The 16,741-nt window shown below is 49.3% G+C and overlaps 1 protein-coding gene across 1 annotated transcript in view; it reads left to right on the top strand.

The window, feature by feature from the left end:
- The window catches only part of LOC139404929 (neurobeachin-like protein 2), a 133,181-nt gene that overhangs the window by 110,351 nt on the left and 6,089 nt on the right, over positions 1–16,741 (top strand). The window contains exons 47-54 of the mRNA XM_071147468.1: positions 5,193–5,323; positions 7,542–7,651; positions 7,800–7,917; positions 9,654–9,751; positions 11,702–11,815; positions 12,011–12,097; positions 13,305–13,414; positions 14,013–14,185. Coding sequence (XP_071003569.1) covers positions 5,193–5,323; positions 7,542–7,651; positions 7,800–7,917; positions 9,654–9,751; positions 11,702–11,815; positions 12,011–12,097; positions 13,305–13,414; positions 14,013–14,185 — 941 coding nt within the window. The remainder of the gene's footprint in view (positions 1–5,192; positions 5,324–7,541; positions 7,652–7,799; positions 7,918–9,653; positions 9,752–11,701; positions 11,816–12,010; positions 12,098–13,304; positions 13,415–14,012; positions 14,186–16,741) is intronic.

Here is a 16,741-nt window from a genome sequence, read left to right as displayed (position 1 = left end):
ACTACCCTCCTCATCCAGCTGTAGGTACAGTAACCCTTCACTACCCTCCTCATCCAGCTGTAGGTACAGTAACCCTTCACTACCCTCCACATCCAGCTGTAGGTACAGTAACCCTCCACTACCCTCCTCATCCAGCTGTAGGTACAGTAACCCTCCACTACCCTCCTCATCCAGCTGTAGGTACAGTAACCCTCCACTACCCTCCTCATCCAGCTGTAGGTACAGTAACCCTTCACTACCCTCCTCATCCAGCTGTAGGTACAGTAACCCTCCACTACCCTCCTCATCCAGCTGTAGGTACAGTAACCCTTCACTACCCTCCACATCCAGCTGTAGGTACAGTAACCCTTCACTACCCTCCTCATCCAGCTGTAGGTACAGTAACCCTCCACTACCCTCCTCATCCAGCTGTAGGTACAGTAACCCTTCACTACCCTCCTCATCCAGCTGTAGGTACAGTAACCCTTCACTACCCTCCTCATCCAGCTGTAGGTACAGTAACCCTCCACTACCCTCCACATCCAGCTGCAGAGTGGCAGGTACAGTAACCCTCCACTACCCTCCTCATCCAGCTGTAGGTACAGTAACCCTCCACTACCCTCCTCATCCAGCTGTATGTACAGTAACCCTCCACTACCCTCCTCATCCAGCTGTAGGTACATCCAGCTGTAGGTACAGTAACCCTCCACTACCCTCCTCATCCAGCTGCAGAGTGGCAGGTACAGTAACCCTCCACTACCCTCCTCATCCAGCTGCAGAGTGGCAGGTACAGTAACCCTTCACTACCCTCCTCATCCAGCTGTAGGTACAGTAACCCTTCACTACCCTCCTCATCCAGCTGTAGGTACAGTAACCCTTCACTACCCTCCACATCCAGCTGTAGGTACAGTAACCCTTCACTACCCTCCTCATCCAGCTGTAGGTACAGTAACCCTTCACTACCCTCCTCATCCAGCTGTAGGTACAGTAACCCTTCACTACCCTCCACATCCAGCTGTAGGTACAGTAACCCTCCACTACCCTCCTCATCCAGCTGTAGGTACAGTAACCCTCCACTACCCTCCTCATCCAGCTGTAGGTACAGTAACCCTTCACTACCCTCCTCATCCAGCTGTAGGTACAGTAACCCTCCACTACCCTCCTCATCCAGCTGTAGGTACAGTAACCCTTCACTACCCTCCACATCCAGCTGTAGGTACAGTAACCCTTCACTACCCTCCTCATCCAGCTGTAGGTACAGTAACCCTTCACTACCCTCCTCATCCAGCTGTAGGTACAGTAACCCTTCACTACCCTCCACATCCAGCTGTAGGTACAGTAACCCTCCACTACCCTCCTCATCCAGCTGTAGGTACAGTAACCCTCCACTACCCTCCTCATCCAGCTGTAGGTACAGTAACCCTTCACTACCCTCCTCATCCAGCTGTAGGTACAGTAACCCTCCACTACCCTCCTCATCCAGCTGTAGGTACAGTAACCCTTCACTACCCTCCACATCCAGCTGTAGGTACAGTAACCCTTCACTACCCTCCTCATCCAGCTGTAGGTACAGTAACCCTCCACTACCCTCCTCATCCAGCTGTAGGTACAGTAACCCTTCACTACCCTCCTCATCCAGCTGTAGGTACAGTAACCCTTCACTACCCTCCTCATCCAGCTGTAGGTACAGTAACTCTCCACTACCCTCCACATCCAGCTGCAGAGTGGCAGGTACAGTAACCCTCCACTACCCTCCTCATCCAGCTGTATGTACAGTAAACCTCCACTACCCTCCTCATCCAGCTGTAGGTACAGTAACCCTCCACTACCCTCCTCATCCAGCTGCAGAGTGGCAGGTACAGTAACCCTCCACTACCCTCCTCATCCAGCTGCAGAGTGGCAGGTACAGTAACCCTTCACTACCCTCCTCATCCAGCTGTAGGTACAGTAACCCTTCACTACCCTCCTCATCCAGCTGTAGGTACAGTAACCCTTCACTACCCTCCTCATCCAGCTGCAGAGTGGCAGGTACAGTAACCCTCCACTACCCTCCTCATCCAGCTGTAGGTACAGTAACCCTTCACTACCCTCCTCATCCAGCTGTAGGTACAGTAACCCTTCACTACCCTCCTCATCCAGCTGCAGAGTGGCAGGTACAGTAACCCTCCACTACCCTCCACATCCAGCTGTAGGTACAGTAACCCTTCACTACCCTCCTCATCCAGCTGCAGAGTGGCAGGTACAGTAACCCTCCACTACCCTCCTCATCCAGCTGTAGGTACAGTAACCCTTCACTACCCTCCTCATCCAGCTGCAGAGTGGCAGGTACAGTAACCCTCCACTACCCTCCTCATCCAGCTGTAGGTACAGTAACCCTTCACTACCCTCCTCATCCAGCTATAGGTACAGTAACCCTCCACTACCCTCCTCATCCAGCTGTAGGTACAGTAACCCTTCACTACCCTCCTCATCCAGCTGTAGGTACAGTAACCCTTCACTACCCTCCACATCCAGCTGTAGGTACAGTAACCCTTCACTACCCTCCTCATCCAGCTGTAGGTACAGTAACTCTCCACTACCCTCCACATCCAGCTGCAGAGTGGCAGGTACAGTAACCCTCCACTACCCTCCTCATCCAGCTGTATGTACAGTAAACCTCCACTACCCTCCTCATCCAGCTGTAGGTACAGTAACCCTCCACTACCCTCCTCATCCAGCTGCAGAGTGGCAGGTACAGTAACCCTCCACTACCCTCCTCATCCAGCTGCAGAGTGGCAGGTACAGTAACCCTTCACTACCCTCCTCATCCAGCTGTAGGTACAGTAACCCTTCACTACCCTCCTCATCCAGCTGTAGGTACAGTAACCCTTCACTACCCTCCTCATCCAGCTGCAGAGTGGCAGGTACAGTAACCCTCCACTACCCTCCTCATCCAGCTGTAGGTACAGTAACCCTTCACTACCCTCCTCATCCAGCTGTAGGTACAGTAACCCTTCACTACCCTCCTCATCCAGCTGCAGAGTGGCAGGTACAGTAACCCTCCACTACCCTCCACATCCAGCTGTAGGTACAGTAACCCTTCACTACCCTCCTCATCCAGCTGCAGAGTGGCAGGTACAGTAACCCTCCACTACCCTCCTCATCCAGCTGTAGGTACAGTAACCCTTCACTACCCTCCTCATCCAGCTGCAGAGTGGCAGGTACAGTAACCCTCCACTACCCTCCTCATCCAGCTGTAGGTACAGTAACCCTTCACTACCCTCCTCATCCAGCTATAGGTACAGTAACCCTCCACTACCCTCCTCATCCAGCTGTAGGTACAGTAACCCTTCACTACCCTCCTCATCCAGCTGTAGGTACAGTAACCCTTCACTACCCTCCACATCCAGCTGTAGGTACAGTAACCCTTCACTACCCTCCTCATCCAGCTGCAGAGTGGCAGATACAGTAACCCTCCACTACCCTCCTCATCCAGCTGTAGGTACAGTAACCCTTCACTACCCTCCACATCCAGCTGCAGAGTGGCAGGTACAGTAACCCTTCACTACCCTCCTCATCCAGCTGTAGGTACAGTAACCCTCCACTACCCTCCTCATCCAGCTGTAGGTACAGTAACCTCCACTACCCTCCACATCCAGCTGTAGGTACAGCAGGGGTGTGTGTATATGGGGTTGTTTGAAGACACAAGTGTGTATCAGGGTAGTGTATGGAGCTGTGGAAGGGGGTGTGGTGGTGTTTGAAGTTGTATGACGGAGTAACGTATTACAGTGTGGTTCCTGGCTGTGTTACATTTGAACAGTGTGGTATCTGGCCGTGTGTGTTACATTTGAACAGTGTGGTACCTGGCCGTGTGTGTTACATTTGAACAGTGTGGTACCTGGCCGTGTGTGTTACATTTGAACAGTGTGGTTCCTGGCCGTGTGTGTTACATTTGAACAGTGTGGTTCCTGGCCGTGTGTGTTACATTTGAACAGTGTGGTTCCTGGCCGTGTTACATTTGAACAGTGTGGTACCTGGCCGTGTTACATTTGAACAGTGTGGTACCTGGCCGTGTTACATTTGAACAGTGTGGTTCCTGGCCGTGTGTGTTTCATTTGAACAGTGTGGTTCCTGGCCGTGTGTGTTACATTTGAACAGTGTGGTTCCTGGCCGTGTGTGTTACATTTGAACAGTGTGGTTCCTGGCCGTGTGTGTTACATTTGAACAGTGTGGTACCTGGCCGTGTTACATTTGAACAGTGTGGTTCCTGGCCGTGTGTGTTACATTTGACCAGTGTGGTACCTGGCCGTGTTACATTTGAACAGTGTGGTACCTGGCCGTGTGTGTTACATTTGAACAGTGTGGCACCTGGCCGTGTGTGTTACATTTGAACAGTGTGGTACCTGGCCGTGTGTGTTACATTTGAACAGTGTGGTACCTGGCCGTGTGTGTTGCATTTGAACAGTGTGGCACCTGGCCGTGTGTGTTACATTTGAACAGTGTGGTACCTGGCCGTGTGTGTTACATTTGAACAGTGTGGTACCTGGCCGTGTTACATTTGAACAGTGTGGTACCTGGCCGTGTGTGTTACATTTGAACAGTGTGGTACCTGGCCGTATGTGTTACATTTGAACAGTGTGGTACCTGGCCGTGTTACATTTGAACAGTGTGGTACCTGGCCGTGTGTGTTACATTTGAACAGTGTGGCACCTGGCCGTGTGTGTTACATTTGAACAGTGTGGTACCTGGCCGTGTGTGTTACATTTGAACAGTGTGGTACCTGGCCGTGTTACATTTGAACAGTGTGGCACCTGGCCGTGTTACATTTGAACAGTGTGGTTCCTGGCCGTGTGTGTTACATTTGAACAGTGTGGTACCTGGCCGTGTGTGTTACATTTGAACAGTGTGGTACCTGGCCGTGTGTGTTACATTTGAACAGTGTGGTACCTGGCCGTGTGTGTTACATTTGAACAGTGTGGTACCTGGCCGTGTGTGTTACATTTGAACAGTGTGGTACCTGGCCGTGTTACATTTGAACAGTGTGGTACCTGGCCGTGTGTGTTACATTTGAACAGTGTGGTACCTGGCCGTGTGTGTTACATTTGAACAGTGTGGTACCTGGCCGTGTTACATTTGAACAGTGTGGTTCCTGGCCGTGTGTGTTACATTTGAACAGTGTGGTACCTGGCCGTGTTACATTTGAACAGTGTGGTACCTGGCCGTGTGTGTTGCAGGTTTGACTGTGCAGACCGTCAGTTCCACTCTGTAGCGGCAGCCTGGCAGGCTCGCATGGAGAGTCCCGCTGACGTCAAGGAGCTCATCCCGGAGTTCTTCTACTTTCCAGAGTTCCTGCAGAACATCAACGGTGAGTAGCACTAGGGCTGTGTTCCCTTCACATGAGGAAGACTAGGGCTGTGTTCCCTTCACATGAGGAAGACTAGGGCTGTGTTCCCTTCACATGAGGAAGACTAAGGCTGTGTTCCCTTCACATGAGGAAGACTAGGGCTGTGTTCCCTTCACATGAGGAAGGCTAAGGCTGTGTTCCCTTCACATGAGGAAGACTAGGGCTGTGTTCCTTTCACATGAGGAAGACTAAGGCTGTGTTCCCTTCACATGAGGAAGACTAGGGCTGTGTTCCCTTCACATGAGGAAGACTAAGGCTGTGTTCCCTTCACATGAGGAAGACTAAGGCTGTGTTCCCTTCACATGAGGAAGACTAAGGCTGTGTTCCCTTCACATGAGGAAGACTAAGGCTGTGTTCCCTTCACATGAGGAATACTAAGGCTGTGTTCCCTTCACATGAGGAATACTAAGGCTGTGTTCCCTTCACATGAGGAAGACTAAGGCTGTGTTCCCTTCACATGAGGAATACTAAGGCTGTGTTCCCTTCACATGAGGAATACTAAGGCTGTGTTCCCTTCACATGAGGAATACTAAGGCTGTGTTCCCTTCACATGAGGAAGACTAAGGCTGTGTTCCCTTCACATGAGGAAGACTAAGGCTGTGTTCCCTTCACATGAGGAATACTAAGGCTGTGTTCCTTTCACATGAGGAATACTAAGGCTGTGTTCCCTTCACATGAGGAGGACTAAGGCTGTGTTCCCTTCACATGAGGAAGACTAGGGCTGTGTTCCCTTCACATGAGGAAGACTAGGGCTGTGTTCCCTTCACATGAGGAAGACTAGGGCTGTGTTCCATTCACATGAGGAAGACTAAGGCTGTGTTCCCTTCACATGAGGAAGACTAGGGCTGTGTTCCCTTCACATGAGGAAGACTAAGGCTGTGTTCCCTTCACATGAGGAAGACTAAGGCTGTGTTCCCTTCACATGAGGAAGACTAAGGCTGTGTTCCCTTCACATGAGGAAGACTAAGGCTGTGTTCCCTTCACATGAGGAATACTAAGGCTGTGTTCCCTTCACATGAGGAATACTAAGGCTGTGTTCCCTTCACATGAGGAAGACTAAGGCTGTGTTCCCTTCACATGAGGAATACTAAGGCTGTGTTCCCTTCACATGAGGAATACTAAGGCTGTGTTCCCTTCACATGAGGAATACTAAGGCTGTGTTCCCTTCACATGAGGAAGACTAAGGCTGTGTTCCCTTCACATGAGGAAGACTAAGGCTGTGTTCCCTTCACATGAGGAATACTAAGGCTGTGTTCCTTTCACATGAGGAATACTAAGGCTGTGTTCCCTTCACATGAGGAGGACTAAGGCTGTGTTCCCTTCACATGAGGAAGACTAGGGCTGTGTTCCCTTCACATGAGGAAGACTAGGGCTGTGTTCCCTTCACATGAGGAAGACTAAGGCTGTGTTCCCTTCACATGAGGAAGACTAAGGCTGTGTTCCCTTCACATGAGGAAGACTAAGGCTGTGTTCCCTTCACATGAGGAAGACTAAGGCTGTGTTCCCTTCACATGAGGAAGACTAAGGCTGTGTTCCCTTCACATGAGGAAGACTAAGGCTGTGTTCCCTTCACATGAGGAAGACTAAGGCTGTGTTCCCTTCACATGAGGAAGACTAAGGCTGTGTTCCCTTCACATGAGGAATACTAGGGCTGTGTTCCCTTCACATGAGGAAGACTAAGGCTGTGTTCCCTTCACATGAGGAAGACTAAGGCTGTGTTCCCTTCACATGAGGAAGACTAAGGCTGTGTTCCCTTCACATGAGGAAGACTAAGGCTGTGTTCCCTTCACATGAGGAAGACTAGGGCTGTGTTCCCGTCACATGAGGAAGACTAAGGCTGTGTTCCCTTCACATGAGGAAGACTAAGGCTGTGTTCCCTTCACATGAGGAAGACTAAGGCTGTGTTAGCGAACTCACTCTGGAGTGTCAAAGTGCGCTCTGGGAACTGTCAAACCAGAGTTCTCTATAATCTGAGTAGATTTATGAAATCATCCTAAGTGGAATGCAACGATGTTATGTTAATTCCTATTCACAAGTCATTCCTTACACAGTATATCAACACCGCAGAAACATGGCCTATCGTAGTGTTTCATAGAGCCTCACACCCTACCAACTGTTGGACACTCTGTTTACGTAGCTGAGGAAGGATTGACTGTCTCTGTGTGTGTGTTTACTGCAGGGTTTGACCTGGGCAGTCTGCAGATGACCCAGAACAATGTGACTGATGTTCTGTTACCACAATGGGCCTTGTCTAGAGAAGACTTCATCAGGAAACACAGGAAAGCTCTGGTGAGGCCTTCCACCTGGGAAAAATAATCTATGGGAAACGCTGGTGCAACCCCCACAGCCATGCTACACTCTCTGATTGGACACATTTTAATCAAGTAATCAAATACATTTCCTTGTACAAATGCATTTGTCCCCCAATATGGTGCAGGAGTGTGAACACGTTTCCTCTCACCTCCATGAGTGGATTGACCTGATCTTTGGCTGCAAGCAGAGAGGGGAGGAGGCGGTGGAGGCTCTCAATGTCTTCTACTACTGCACCTATGAAGGTAAGGAGAGAGAAGGGCTGAGTCCCGAATGACACCCTATTCTCTATATACTGTAGGTCACTACTTTGGACCAAATCCCTATGGCTCCTAGTCTAAAGTAGTGCACTATATAGGGAAAAGGGTACAATTAGAGACTCTCTCGCCCAATGTGATATGAGGAGTAGGAGTGGGTGAGAGAGCTCTTCCCTCCATCCTCACTCAGACACCACAATGTATACTAGGTACATTTCCATATCATTAGAGTTCTGTTCTATTCTGTTGTATCCTGTTCTGGTCTGTCCTATTCTGGTCTGTCCTATTCTGGTCTGTCCTATTCTGGTCTGTTCTGTTCTGTTCTGGTCTGTTCTATTCTGTTCTGTTCTGGTCTGTCCTATTCTGGTCTGTTCTGGTCTGGTCTGTCCTATTCTGTTGTGTTCTATTCTGGTCTGTTCTATTCTGGTCTGTCCTATTCTGTACTGGTCTGGTCTGTCCTATTCTGGTCTGTTCTATTCTGTTGTGTTCTATTCTGGTCTGTTCTATTCTGGTCTGTCCTATTCTGGTCTGTTCTGGTCTGGTCTGTCCTATTCTGGTCTGTTCTGTTCTGGTCTGTTCTATTCTGGTCTGTTCTGGTCTGTCCTATTCTGGTCTGTTCTATTCTGGTCTGTTCTATTATGTTGTGTTCTATTCTGGTCTGTTCTATTCTGGTCTGTCCTATTCTGGTCTGTCCTATTCTGGTCTGTTCTGGTCTGGTCTGTCCTATTCTGGTCTGTTCTATTCTGTTGTGTTCTATTCTGGTCTGTTCTATTCTGGTCTGTCCTATTCTGGTCTGTTCTGGTCTGGTCTGTCCTATTCTGGTCTGTTCTATTCTGTTGTGTTCTATTCTGGTCTGTTCTATTCTGGTCTGGTCTGTCCTATTCTGGTCTGTCCTATTCTGGTCTGTCCTATTCTGGTCTGTCCTATTCTGGTCTGTCCTATTCTGTTCTGTCCTATTCTGGTCTGTTCTATTCTGGTCTGTTCTGGTCTGTCCTATTCTGGTCTGTCCTATTCTGGTCTGTCCTAATCTGGTCTGTCCTATTCTGGTCTGTCCTATTCTGGTCTGTCCTATTCTGGTCTGTCCTATTCTGGTCTGTTCTATTCTGGTCTGTCCTAATCTGGTCTGTTCTGTTCCATTCTGGTCTGTTCTGTCCTATTCTGGTCTGTTCTGTTGTTCTTTTCTGGTCTGTTCTGTCCTATTCTGGTCTGTTCTGTTCTGTTCTGTTCTGTTCTATTCTGGTCTGTTGTATTCTGGTCTGTTGTGGTCTGTTCTGTTCCATTCTGTTGTTCTTTTCTGGTCTGTTCTTTTCTGGTCTGTTCTTTTCTGTTCTGTTCTGTTCTGTTCTATTCTGGTCTGTTCTGTTCCATTCTGATCTGTTCTGTCCCATTCTGGTCTGTTCTATTGTTCTTTTCTGGTCTGTTCTGTCCTATTCTGGTCTGTTCTGTCCTATTCTGGTCTGTTCTGTTGTTCTTTTCTGGTCTGTTCTATTCTGGTCTGTTCTGTTCTGTTATATTCTGGTCTGTTCTGTTCCATTCTGATCTGTTCTGTCCTATTCTGGTCTGTTCTGTTGTTCTTTTGTGGTCTGTTCTGTTCTATTCTGGTCTGTTCTATTCTGGTCTGTTCTATTCTGTTCTGTTCCATTCTGTTGGTCTGTTGTGGTCTGTTCTGTTCCATTCTGTTGGTCTGTTGTGTTCTATTTATTATATTCTGTTATTTTGTGTAGGTGCGGTGGATCTGGACGCCATAGCCAATGAGACGGAGCGCAAGGCCCTGGAGGGCATCATCAGTAACTTTGGACAGACGCCCTGTCAACTACTCAAGGTGTGTGTGTGTGTGTGTGTGTGTGTGTGTGTGTGTCTCTCTCTCAAGGTCTGACCCCTGTCACATTACATTTACAGTCCTGCTTGATTTGTTAAACACTCCCTCAATGTAGAGTCTCACTCCATAAACCAGAGGGAATGGTTGTATTGAGTCTGGAGAGTAGAGTGTGTGTGTGTTTGACTGAAGGACACTGTTTATCAGTGTCTGGGTGTCTGTAGCTCCCTGCCTGGGTGTCTGTCTGTAGCTTCCTGCCTGGGTGTCTGTCTGTAGCTTCCTGCCTGGGTGTCTGTCTGTAGCTCCCTGCCTGGGTGTCTGTCTGTAGCTCCCTGTCTGGGTGTCTGTCTGTTGCTCCCTGTCTCGGTGTCTGTCTGTAGCTCCCTGCCTGGGTGTCTGTCTGTAGCTCCCTGCCTGGGTGTCTGTCTGTAGCTAGCTGTCTGGGTGTCTGGCTGTAGCTAGCTGCCTGTGTGTCTGTAGCTCCCTGTCTGGGTGTCTGTCTGTAGCTAGCTGTCTGTAGCTAGCTGTCTGGGTGTCTGTCTGTAGCTTCCTGTCTGGGTGTCTGTAGCTCCCTGTCTGGGTGTCTGTCTGTAGCTAGCTGTCTGGGTGTCTGTCTGTCTGTAGCTCCCTGTCTGGGTGTCTGTAGCTCCCTGTCTGGGTGTCTGTCTGTAGCTAGCTGTCTGGGTGTCTGTAGCTAGCTGTCTGGGTGTCTGTAGCTCCCTGTCTGTGTGTCTGTCTGTAGCTAGCTGTCTGTAGCTAGCTGTCTGGGTGTCTGTAGCTAGCTGTATGGGTGTCTGTAGCTCCCTGTCTGGGTGTCTGTAGCTAGCGTCTGTAGCTAGCTGTCTGGGTGTCTGTAGCTAGCTGTCTGGGTGTCTGTAGCTAGCTGTCTGGGAGTCTGTCTGTAGCTAGCTGTCTGGGTGTCTGTTTGTAGCTAGTTGTCTGTAGCTAGCTGTATGGGTGTCTGTAGCTCCCTGTCTGGGTGTCTGTCTGTAGCTAGCTGTCTGTAGCTAGCTGTCTGGGTGTCTGTCGTTGGACACCACCAACACCTGGGTACTGAGATCTACCCCTGGGGCGAAGAGACCGCTGAGGAACCGCTGGGTTCCATGTCTGGTGTCTGTAGCTCCCTGTCTGGGTGTCTGACTGTAGCTAGTTGTCTGGGTGTCTGTCTGTAGCTAGTTGTCTGTAGCTAGCTGTATGGGTGTCTGTAGCTCCCTGTCTGGGTGTCTGTCTGTAGCTAGCTGTCTGTAGCTAGCTGTCTGGGTGTCTGTCGTTGGACACCACCAACACCTGGGTACTGAGATCTACCCCTGGGGCGAAGAGACCGCTGAGGAACCGCTGGGTTCCATGTCTGGTGTCTGTAGCTCCCTGTCTGGGTGTCTGTAGCTCCCTGTCTGGGTGTCTGACTGTAGCTAGTTGTCTGGGTGTCTGTAGCTAGCTGTCTGGGTGTCTGTCTGTAGCTAGCTGTCTGGGTGTCTGTCTGTAGCTAGTTGTCTGGGTGTCTGTAGCTAGTTGTCTGGGTGTCTGTCTGCAGCTAGCTGTCTGGGTGTCTGTCTGTAGCTAGCTGTCTGGGTGTCTGTAGCTAGCTGTCTGGGTGTCTGTCTGTAGCTAGCTGTCTGTAGCTAACTGTCTGGGTGTCTGTAGCTAGCTGTCTGGGTTTCTGTCTGTAGCTAGCTGTCTGTAGCTAGCTGTCTGGATGTCTGTAGCTGGGTGTCTGTAGCTAGCTGTCTGGGTGTCTATAGCTAGCTGTCTGGGTGTCTGTCTGTAGCTAGCTGTCTGTAGCTAGCTGTCTGGATGTCTGTAGCTGGGTGTCTGTAGCTAGCTGTCTGGGTGTCTATAGCTAGCTGTCTGGGTGTCTGTAGCTAGCTGTCTGGGTGTCTGGCTATAGCTAGTATCTCAGTGGGACATTGACTGACTCAGTGTGCTCCTTTCTTTCTTTCATTCTTTCTTTCTTGTTAGGAGCCACACCCTCCTCGTATGTCTTCAGAGAATGCATTTAGGAGGCAGGCCCGCATGGACACTCTACCCCCCAACCTGTTTGAACAGCTCGACAAACTACGCCCTTTTAAGGAGGTAAAGAGAGGAATCATTCTCCTATATTTCATTAGAAACATAACGTTTCTCTAGTAGTCTATATTATATCCCCTACATTTAAAATTACAATGACCACTTCAGTATTCAAATGTTGATTGTGTGTGTTGTGTGTGTGTGTGTGTGTGTGTGTGGTGTGTGTGTGTGTGTATGTGTGGTGTGTGTGTGTGCTCCTAGGTGGTGTGTGATGGGCGACCTCTGGTCCAGGCGGTGGTTCCCAGGAACCAGAACCGCTCCTTTATCATCCAGGGCTCTGACGTACTGGTGAGAACACACACACACACACACACACACACACACACACACACACACACACACAGGCAGCAGGTAGCCTAGCGGTTGGAGTGTTGGTCGACCAGCCTTCTTATTTGCAGTAGTTAATCAATATTAAATCAAGATGATTGTTTGAAGAAATGACTAAACCTCTCTCAGTAGTGAATTTCCACGACAGTCTCCGTTGATAATGGCTGCCGCTGGCCGTGACCTCCCTCTCCCAGGGTGTCTCAGGGGGACTGGGGATCTGCAAAAAACACTTTTCCAATTCACACATGGTATTAATACACACTTGTTAATGTGTGAAATAGGACAAATACTGTATTCGCACTAAGTTATTACACACACACACACACACACACACACACACACACACACACACACACACACACACAAACAGACAAACTAGAGAAGGGACACCTCACTGACACCAGCCTCTCTCACACACAACACAGCTACATGAAAAAGCACATTCACACACAGCTACATGAAACCCATTCACACTCAACACAGCTACATGAAACAGCACATTCACACACAACTACATGAAACACATTCACACACAACACAGCTACATGAAACAACACATTCACATGAAACAACACATTCACACACAACACAGCTACATGAAACAACACATTCACATGAAACAACACATTCACACACAACACAGCTACATGAAACAACACATTCACATGAAACAAGGTGTGCTAAAGGTTTTGGACCTTTCTGCTTGGTTGAAGAGACACAGAGGTGTTGGACCTTTCTGCTTGGTTGAAGAGATACAGAGGTGTTGGACCTTTCTGCTTGGTTGAAGAGATACAGAGGTGTTGGACCTTTCTGCTTGGTTGAAGAGATACAGAGGTGTTGGACCTTTCTGCTTGGTTGAAGAGATACAGTGGTGTTGGACCTTTCTGCTTGGTTGAAGAGACACAGATGTGTTGGACCTTTCTGCTTGGTTGAAGAGATACAGAGGTGCTGCACAAGTCCGGTAACTTTCTTAGGTCAACCAGAAATCCCAGTTGGTAGACTCCTGGAATGAGGAGGAGTCTGGGAATGAGGAGTCTGGGAATGCTCTTACCAGGACTTCTGGGAAACCCAGGAATTTTGGGGGGAAAGTTACCAGAATTGTTTAACCCTAGTGCAGTATGGGGCTTCTTTTGACTGTCTCCCTCCCTGCTCTCTTCCTACCCTGTAGGTGACAGTGAGTTCTGACGGCCTGATTGGGACCCACAGCTGGCTGCCTTACGATAAGAACATCGCCAACTACTTCACCTTCACCAAGGACCCCACCGTGGCCAATCCCAAGTAAGTTAGTGGCCCTACAGAATGCCTGCCAAGAAATGACAACAAAAAGTAAATCCCACTCTAAACACCGAGAGAAGGATAAGGAGGACCCCACCACACACAGTGTTCTGCATCCCAAATGGCACCCTATCCCCTATATAGTGCCCTACAGGACCCTATGGACTCAAAAGGAGTGAGCTAAATAGGGCACAGTGTTCCATTTGGGACTCACACTGTGTAGTGTGTAGCCATTCCATCTGGTCCCCAGCTCAGCTGCATGCTTTTATTCATGTGACTTCAAAGCACAAGTTGAAATGGATGGAGAAGTCTGCGTTTTATGAGGTTGGAGCGTTAGAACTGCTCTGGCCCTATAAACATGTGTCTTATTGAGATTAGTCTGAATGGGAAACACTTGAGTTCCTTTTCATTGATAAACAACATATTTCTGCTAGAAAATGTTAAAGGACAAATCACCATTTGTTTATATCAACATGACACAACTATAGGAACATTTTGGTTTCAACAACCTCTCTTTTCCTTCAGTTAAAGGCCCATTATTGTAAATGATTACTAGGTTTACTCAACCTCCTCTCTTGGCTCTCTCTCCTCCCTCCTGCAGAACCCAGCGGTTCCTCAGCGGTCTCTTCGCCCCAGGGGTAGATCTCAGTACCCAGGTGTTGGTGGTGTCCAACGATGGCCGTCTGCTGTTCAGTGGAGGACACTGGGACTGCAGCCTCCGAGTCACCCAGCTGGGAAAGGGCAAACTGGTGGGCAGGATCTGCCGACACATCGGTGAGCTACAAGATAATGATGGGAGGACGGTGAGGGAGGGAGGACGGTGAGGGAGGGAGGACGGTGAGGGAGGGAGGACGGTGAGTGAGGGAGGACGGAGAGTAAGGGAGGATGGTGAGTGAGGGAGGACGGTGAGTGAGGGAGGACGGTGAGGGAGGGAGGACGGGGAGGGAGGGAGGGAAAGAGGACGGGGAGGGAGGGAGGGAAAGAGGACTGGGAGGGAGGAAGGGAGGACGGGGAGGGAGGGAGGATGGGGGGGGCGGATGGGAGACCATGTTTCAATTTTGTCATAGTAAGAGTTTTAGGATCAGTTTTGCCTTTTAGATCAAAATCAGTAAGTTTACATGGACAGGGGGGATCTGATTCTGGATCAGTAAGGTTACATGGACAGGGGGGATCTGATTCTAGATCAGTAAGGTTACTTGGACAGGGGGGGGTCTGATTCTAGATCAGTAAGGTTACTTGGACAGGGGGGATCTGATTCTAGATCAGTAAGGTTACTTGGACAGGGGGGATCTGATTCTAGATCAGTAAGGTTACTTGGACAGGGGGGATCTGATTCTAGATCAGTAAGGTTACTTGGACAGGGGGGATCTGATTCTAGATCAGTAAGGTTACTTGGACAGGGGGGATCTGATTCTAGATCAGTAAGGTTACTTGGACAGGGGGGGGTCTGATTCTAGATCAGTAAGGTTACTTGGACAGGGGGGGTCTGATTCTAGAGCAGTAAGGTTACTTGGACAGGGGGGTCTGATTCTAGATCAGTAAGGTTACTTGGACAGGGGGGATCTGATTCTAGATCAGTAAGGTTACTTGGACAGGGGGGGGATCTGATTCTAGATCAGTAAGGTTACTTGGACAGGGGGGATCTGATTCTAGATCAGTAAGGTTACTTGGACAGGGGGGGGGTCTGATTCTAGATCAGTAAGGTTACTTGGACAGGGGGGATCTGATTCTAGATCAGCCCAACATATATTGTAATTTCTGTTGTCCAGAAAGAGATGAGAGTTACTGTCTGTCCTGTAGACCTGGTAACATGTCTGATAGTGATGGGTGTCCTGTCTGTCCTGTCTGTCCTGTAGACCTGGTAACATGTCTGATAGTGATGGGTGTCCTGTAGACCTGGTAACATGTCTGATAGTGATGGGTGCCCTGTAGACCTGGTAACATGTCTGATAGTGATGGGTGTCCTGTAGACCTGGTAACATGTCTGATAGTGATGAGTGTCCTGTAGACCTGGTGACATGTCTGATAGTGATGAGTGTCCTGTCTGTCCTGTCTGTCCTGTAGACCTGGTAACATGTCTGATAGTGATGAGTGTCCTGTAGACCTGGTGACATGTCTGATAGTGATGAGTGTCCTGTCTGTCCTGTCCGTCCTGTAGACGTGGTAACATGTCTGATAGTGATGAGTGTCCTGTCTGTCCTGTCTGTCCTGTAGACCTGGTAACATGTCTGATAGTGATGAGTGTCCTGTAGACCTGGTAACATGTCTGATAGTGATGAGTGTCCTGTCTGTCCTGTAGACCTGGTGACATGTCTGATAGTGATGGGTGTCCTGTCTGTCCTGTAGACGTGGTGACATGTCTGATAGTGATGAGTGTCCTGTAGACCTGGTAACATGTCTGATAGTGATGAGTGTCCTGTCTGTCCTGTAGACCTGGTGACATGTCTGATAGTGATGGGTGTCCTGTAGACCTGGTAACATGTCTGATAGTGATGGGTGCCCTGTAGACCTGGTAACATGTCTGATAGTGATGGGTGTCCTGTAGACCTGGTAACATGTCTTATAGTGATGAGTGTCCTGTAGACCTGGTAACATGTCTGATAGTGATGGGTGTCCTGTAGACCTGGTAACATGTCTGATAGTGATGGGTGTCCTGTCTGTCCTGTCTGTCCTGTAGACCTGGTAACATGTCTGATAGTGATGGGTGTCCTGTCTGTCCTGTAGACCTGGTGACATGTCTGATAGTGATGGGTGTCCTGTCTGTCCTGTAGACCTGGTGACATGTCTGATAGTGATGAGTGTCCTGTCTGTCCTGTCTGTCCTGTAGACCTGGTAACATGTCTGATAGTGATGAGTGTCCTGTCTGTCTTGTAGACCTGGTGACATGTCTGGTAGTGATGGGTGTCCTGTCTGTCCTGTCTGTCCTGTAGACCTGGTGACATGTCTGATAGTGATGGGTGTCCTGTCTGTCCTGTAGACCTGGTGACATGTCTGATAGTGATGAGTGTCCTGTCTGTCCTGTAGACCTGGTAACATGTCTGATAGTGATGGGTGTCCTGTAGACCTGGTAACATGTCTTATAGTGATGAGTGTCTTGTAGACCTGGTAACATGTCTTATAGTGATGGGTGTCCTGTAGACCTGGTAACATGTCTGATAGTGATGGGTGTCCTGTCTGTCTTGTAGACCTGGTAACATGTCTTATAGTGATGAGTGTCCTGTAGACCTGGTAACATGTCTGATAGTGATGGGTGTCCTGTAGACCTGGTAACATGTCTGATAGTGATGGGTGCCCTGTAGACCTGGTAACATGTCTGATAGTGATGGGTGT

Source organism: Oncorhynchus clarkii, unplaced genomic scaffold (assembly GCF_045791955.1).
Source record: "Oncorhynchus clarkii lewisi isolate Uvic-CL-2024 unplaced genomic scaffold, UVic_Ocla_1.0 unplaced_contig_10383_pilon_pilon, whole genome shotgun sequence".
NCBI classification, from domain to species: domain Eukaryota; kingdom Metazoa; phylum Chordata; class Actinopteri; order Salmoniformes; family Salmonidae; genus Oncorhynchus; species Oncorhynchus clarkii.
This window is presented reverse-complemented; position numbering and strand designations above follow the sequence as displayed.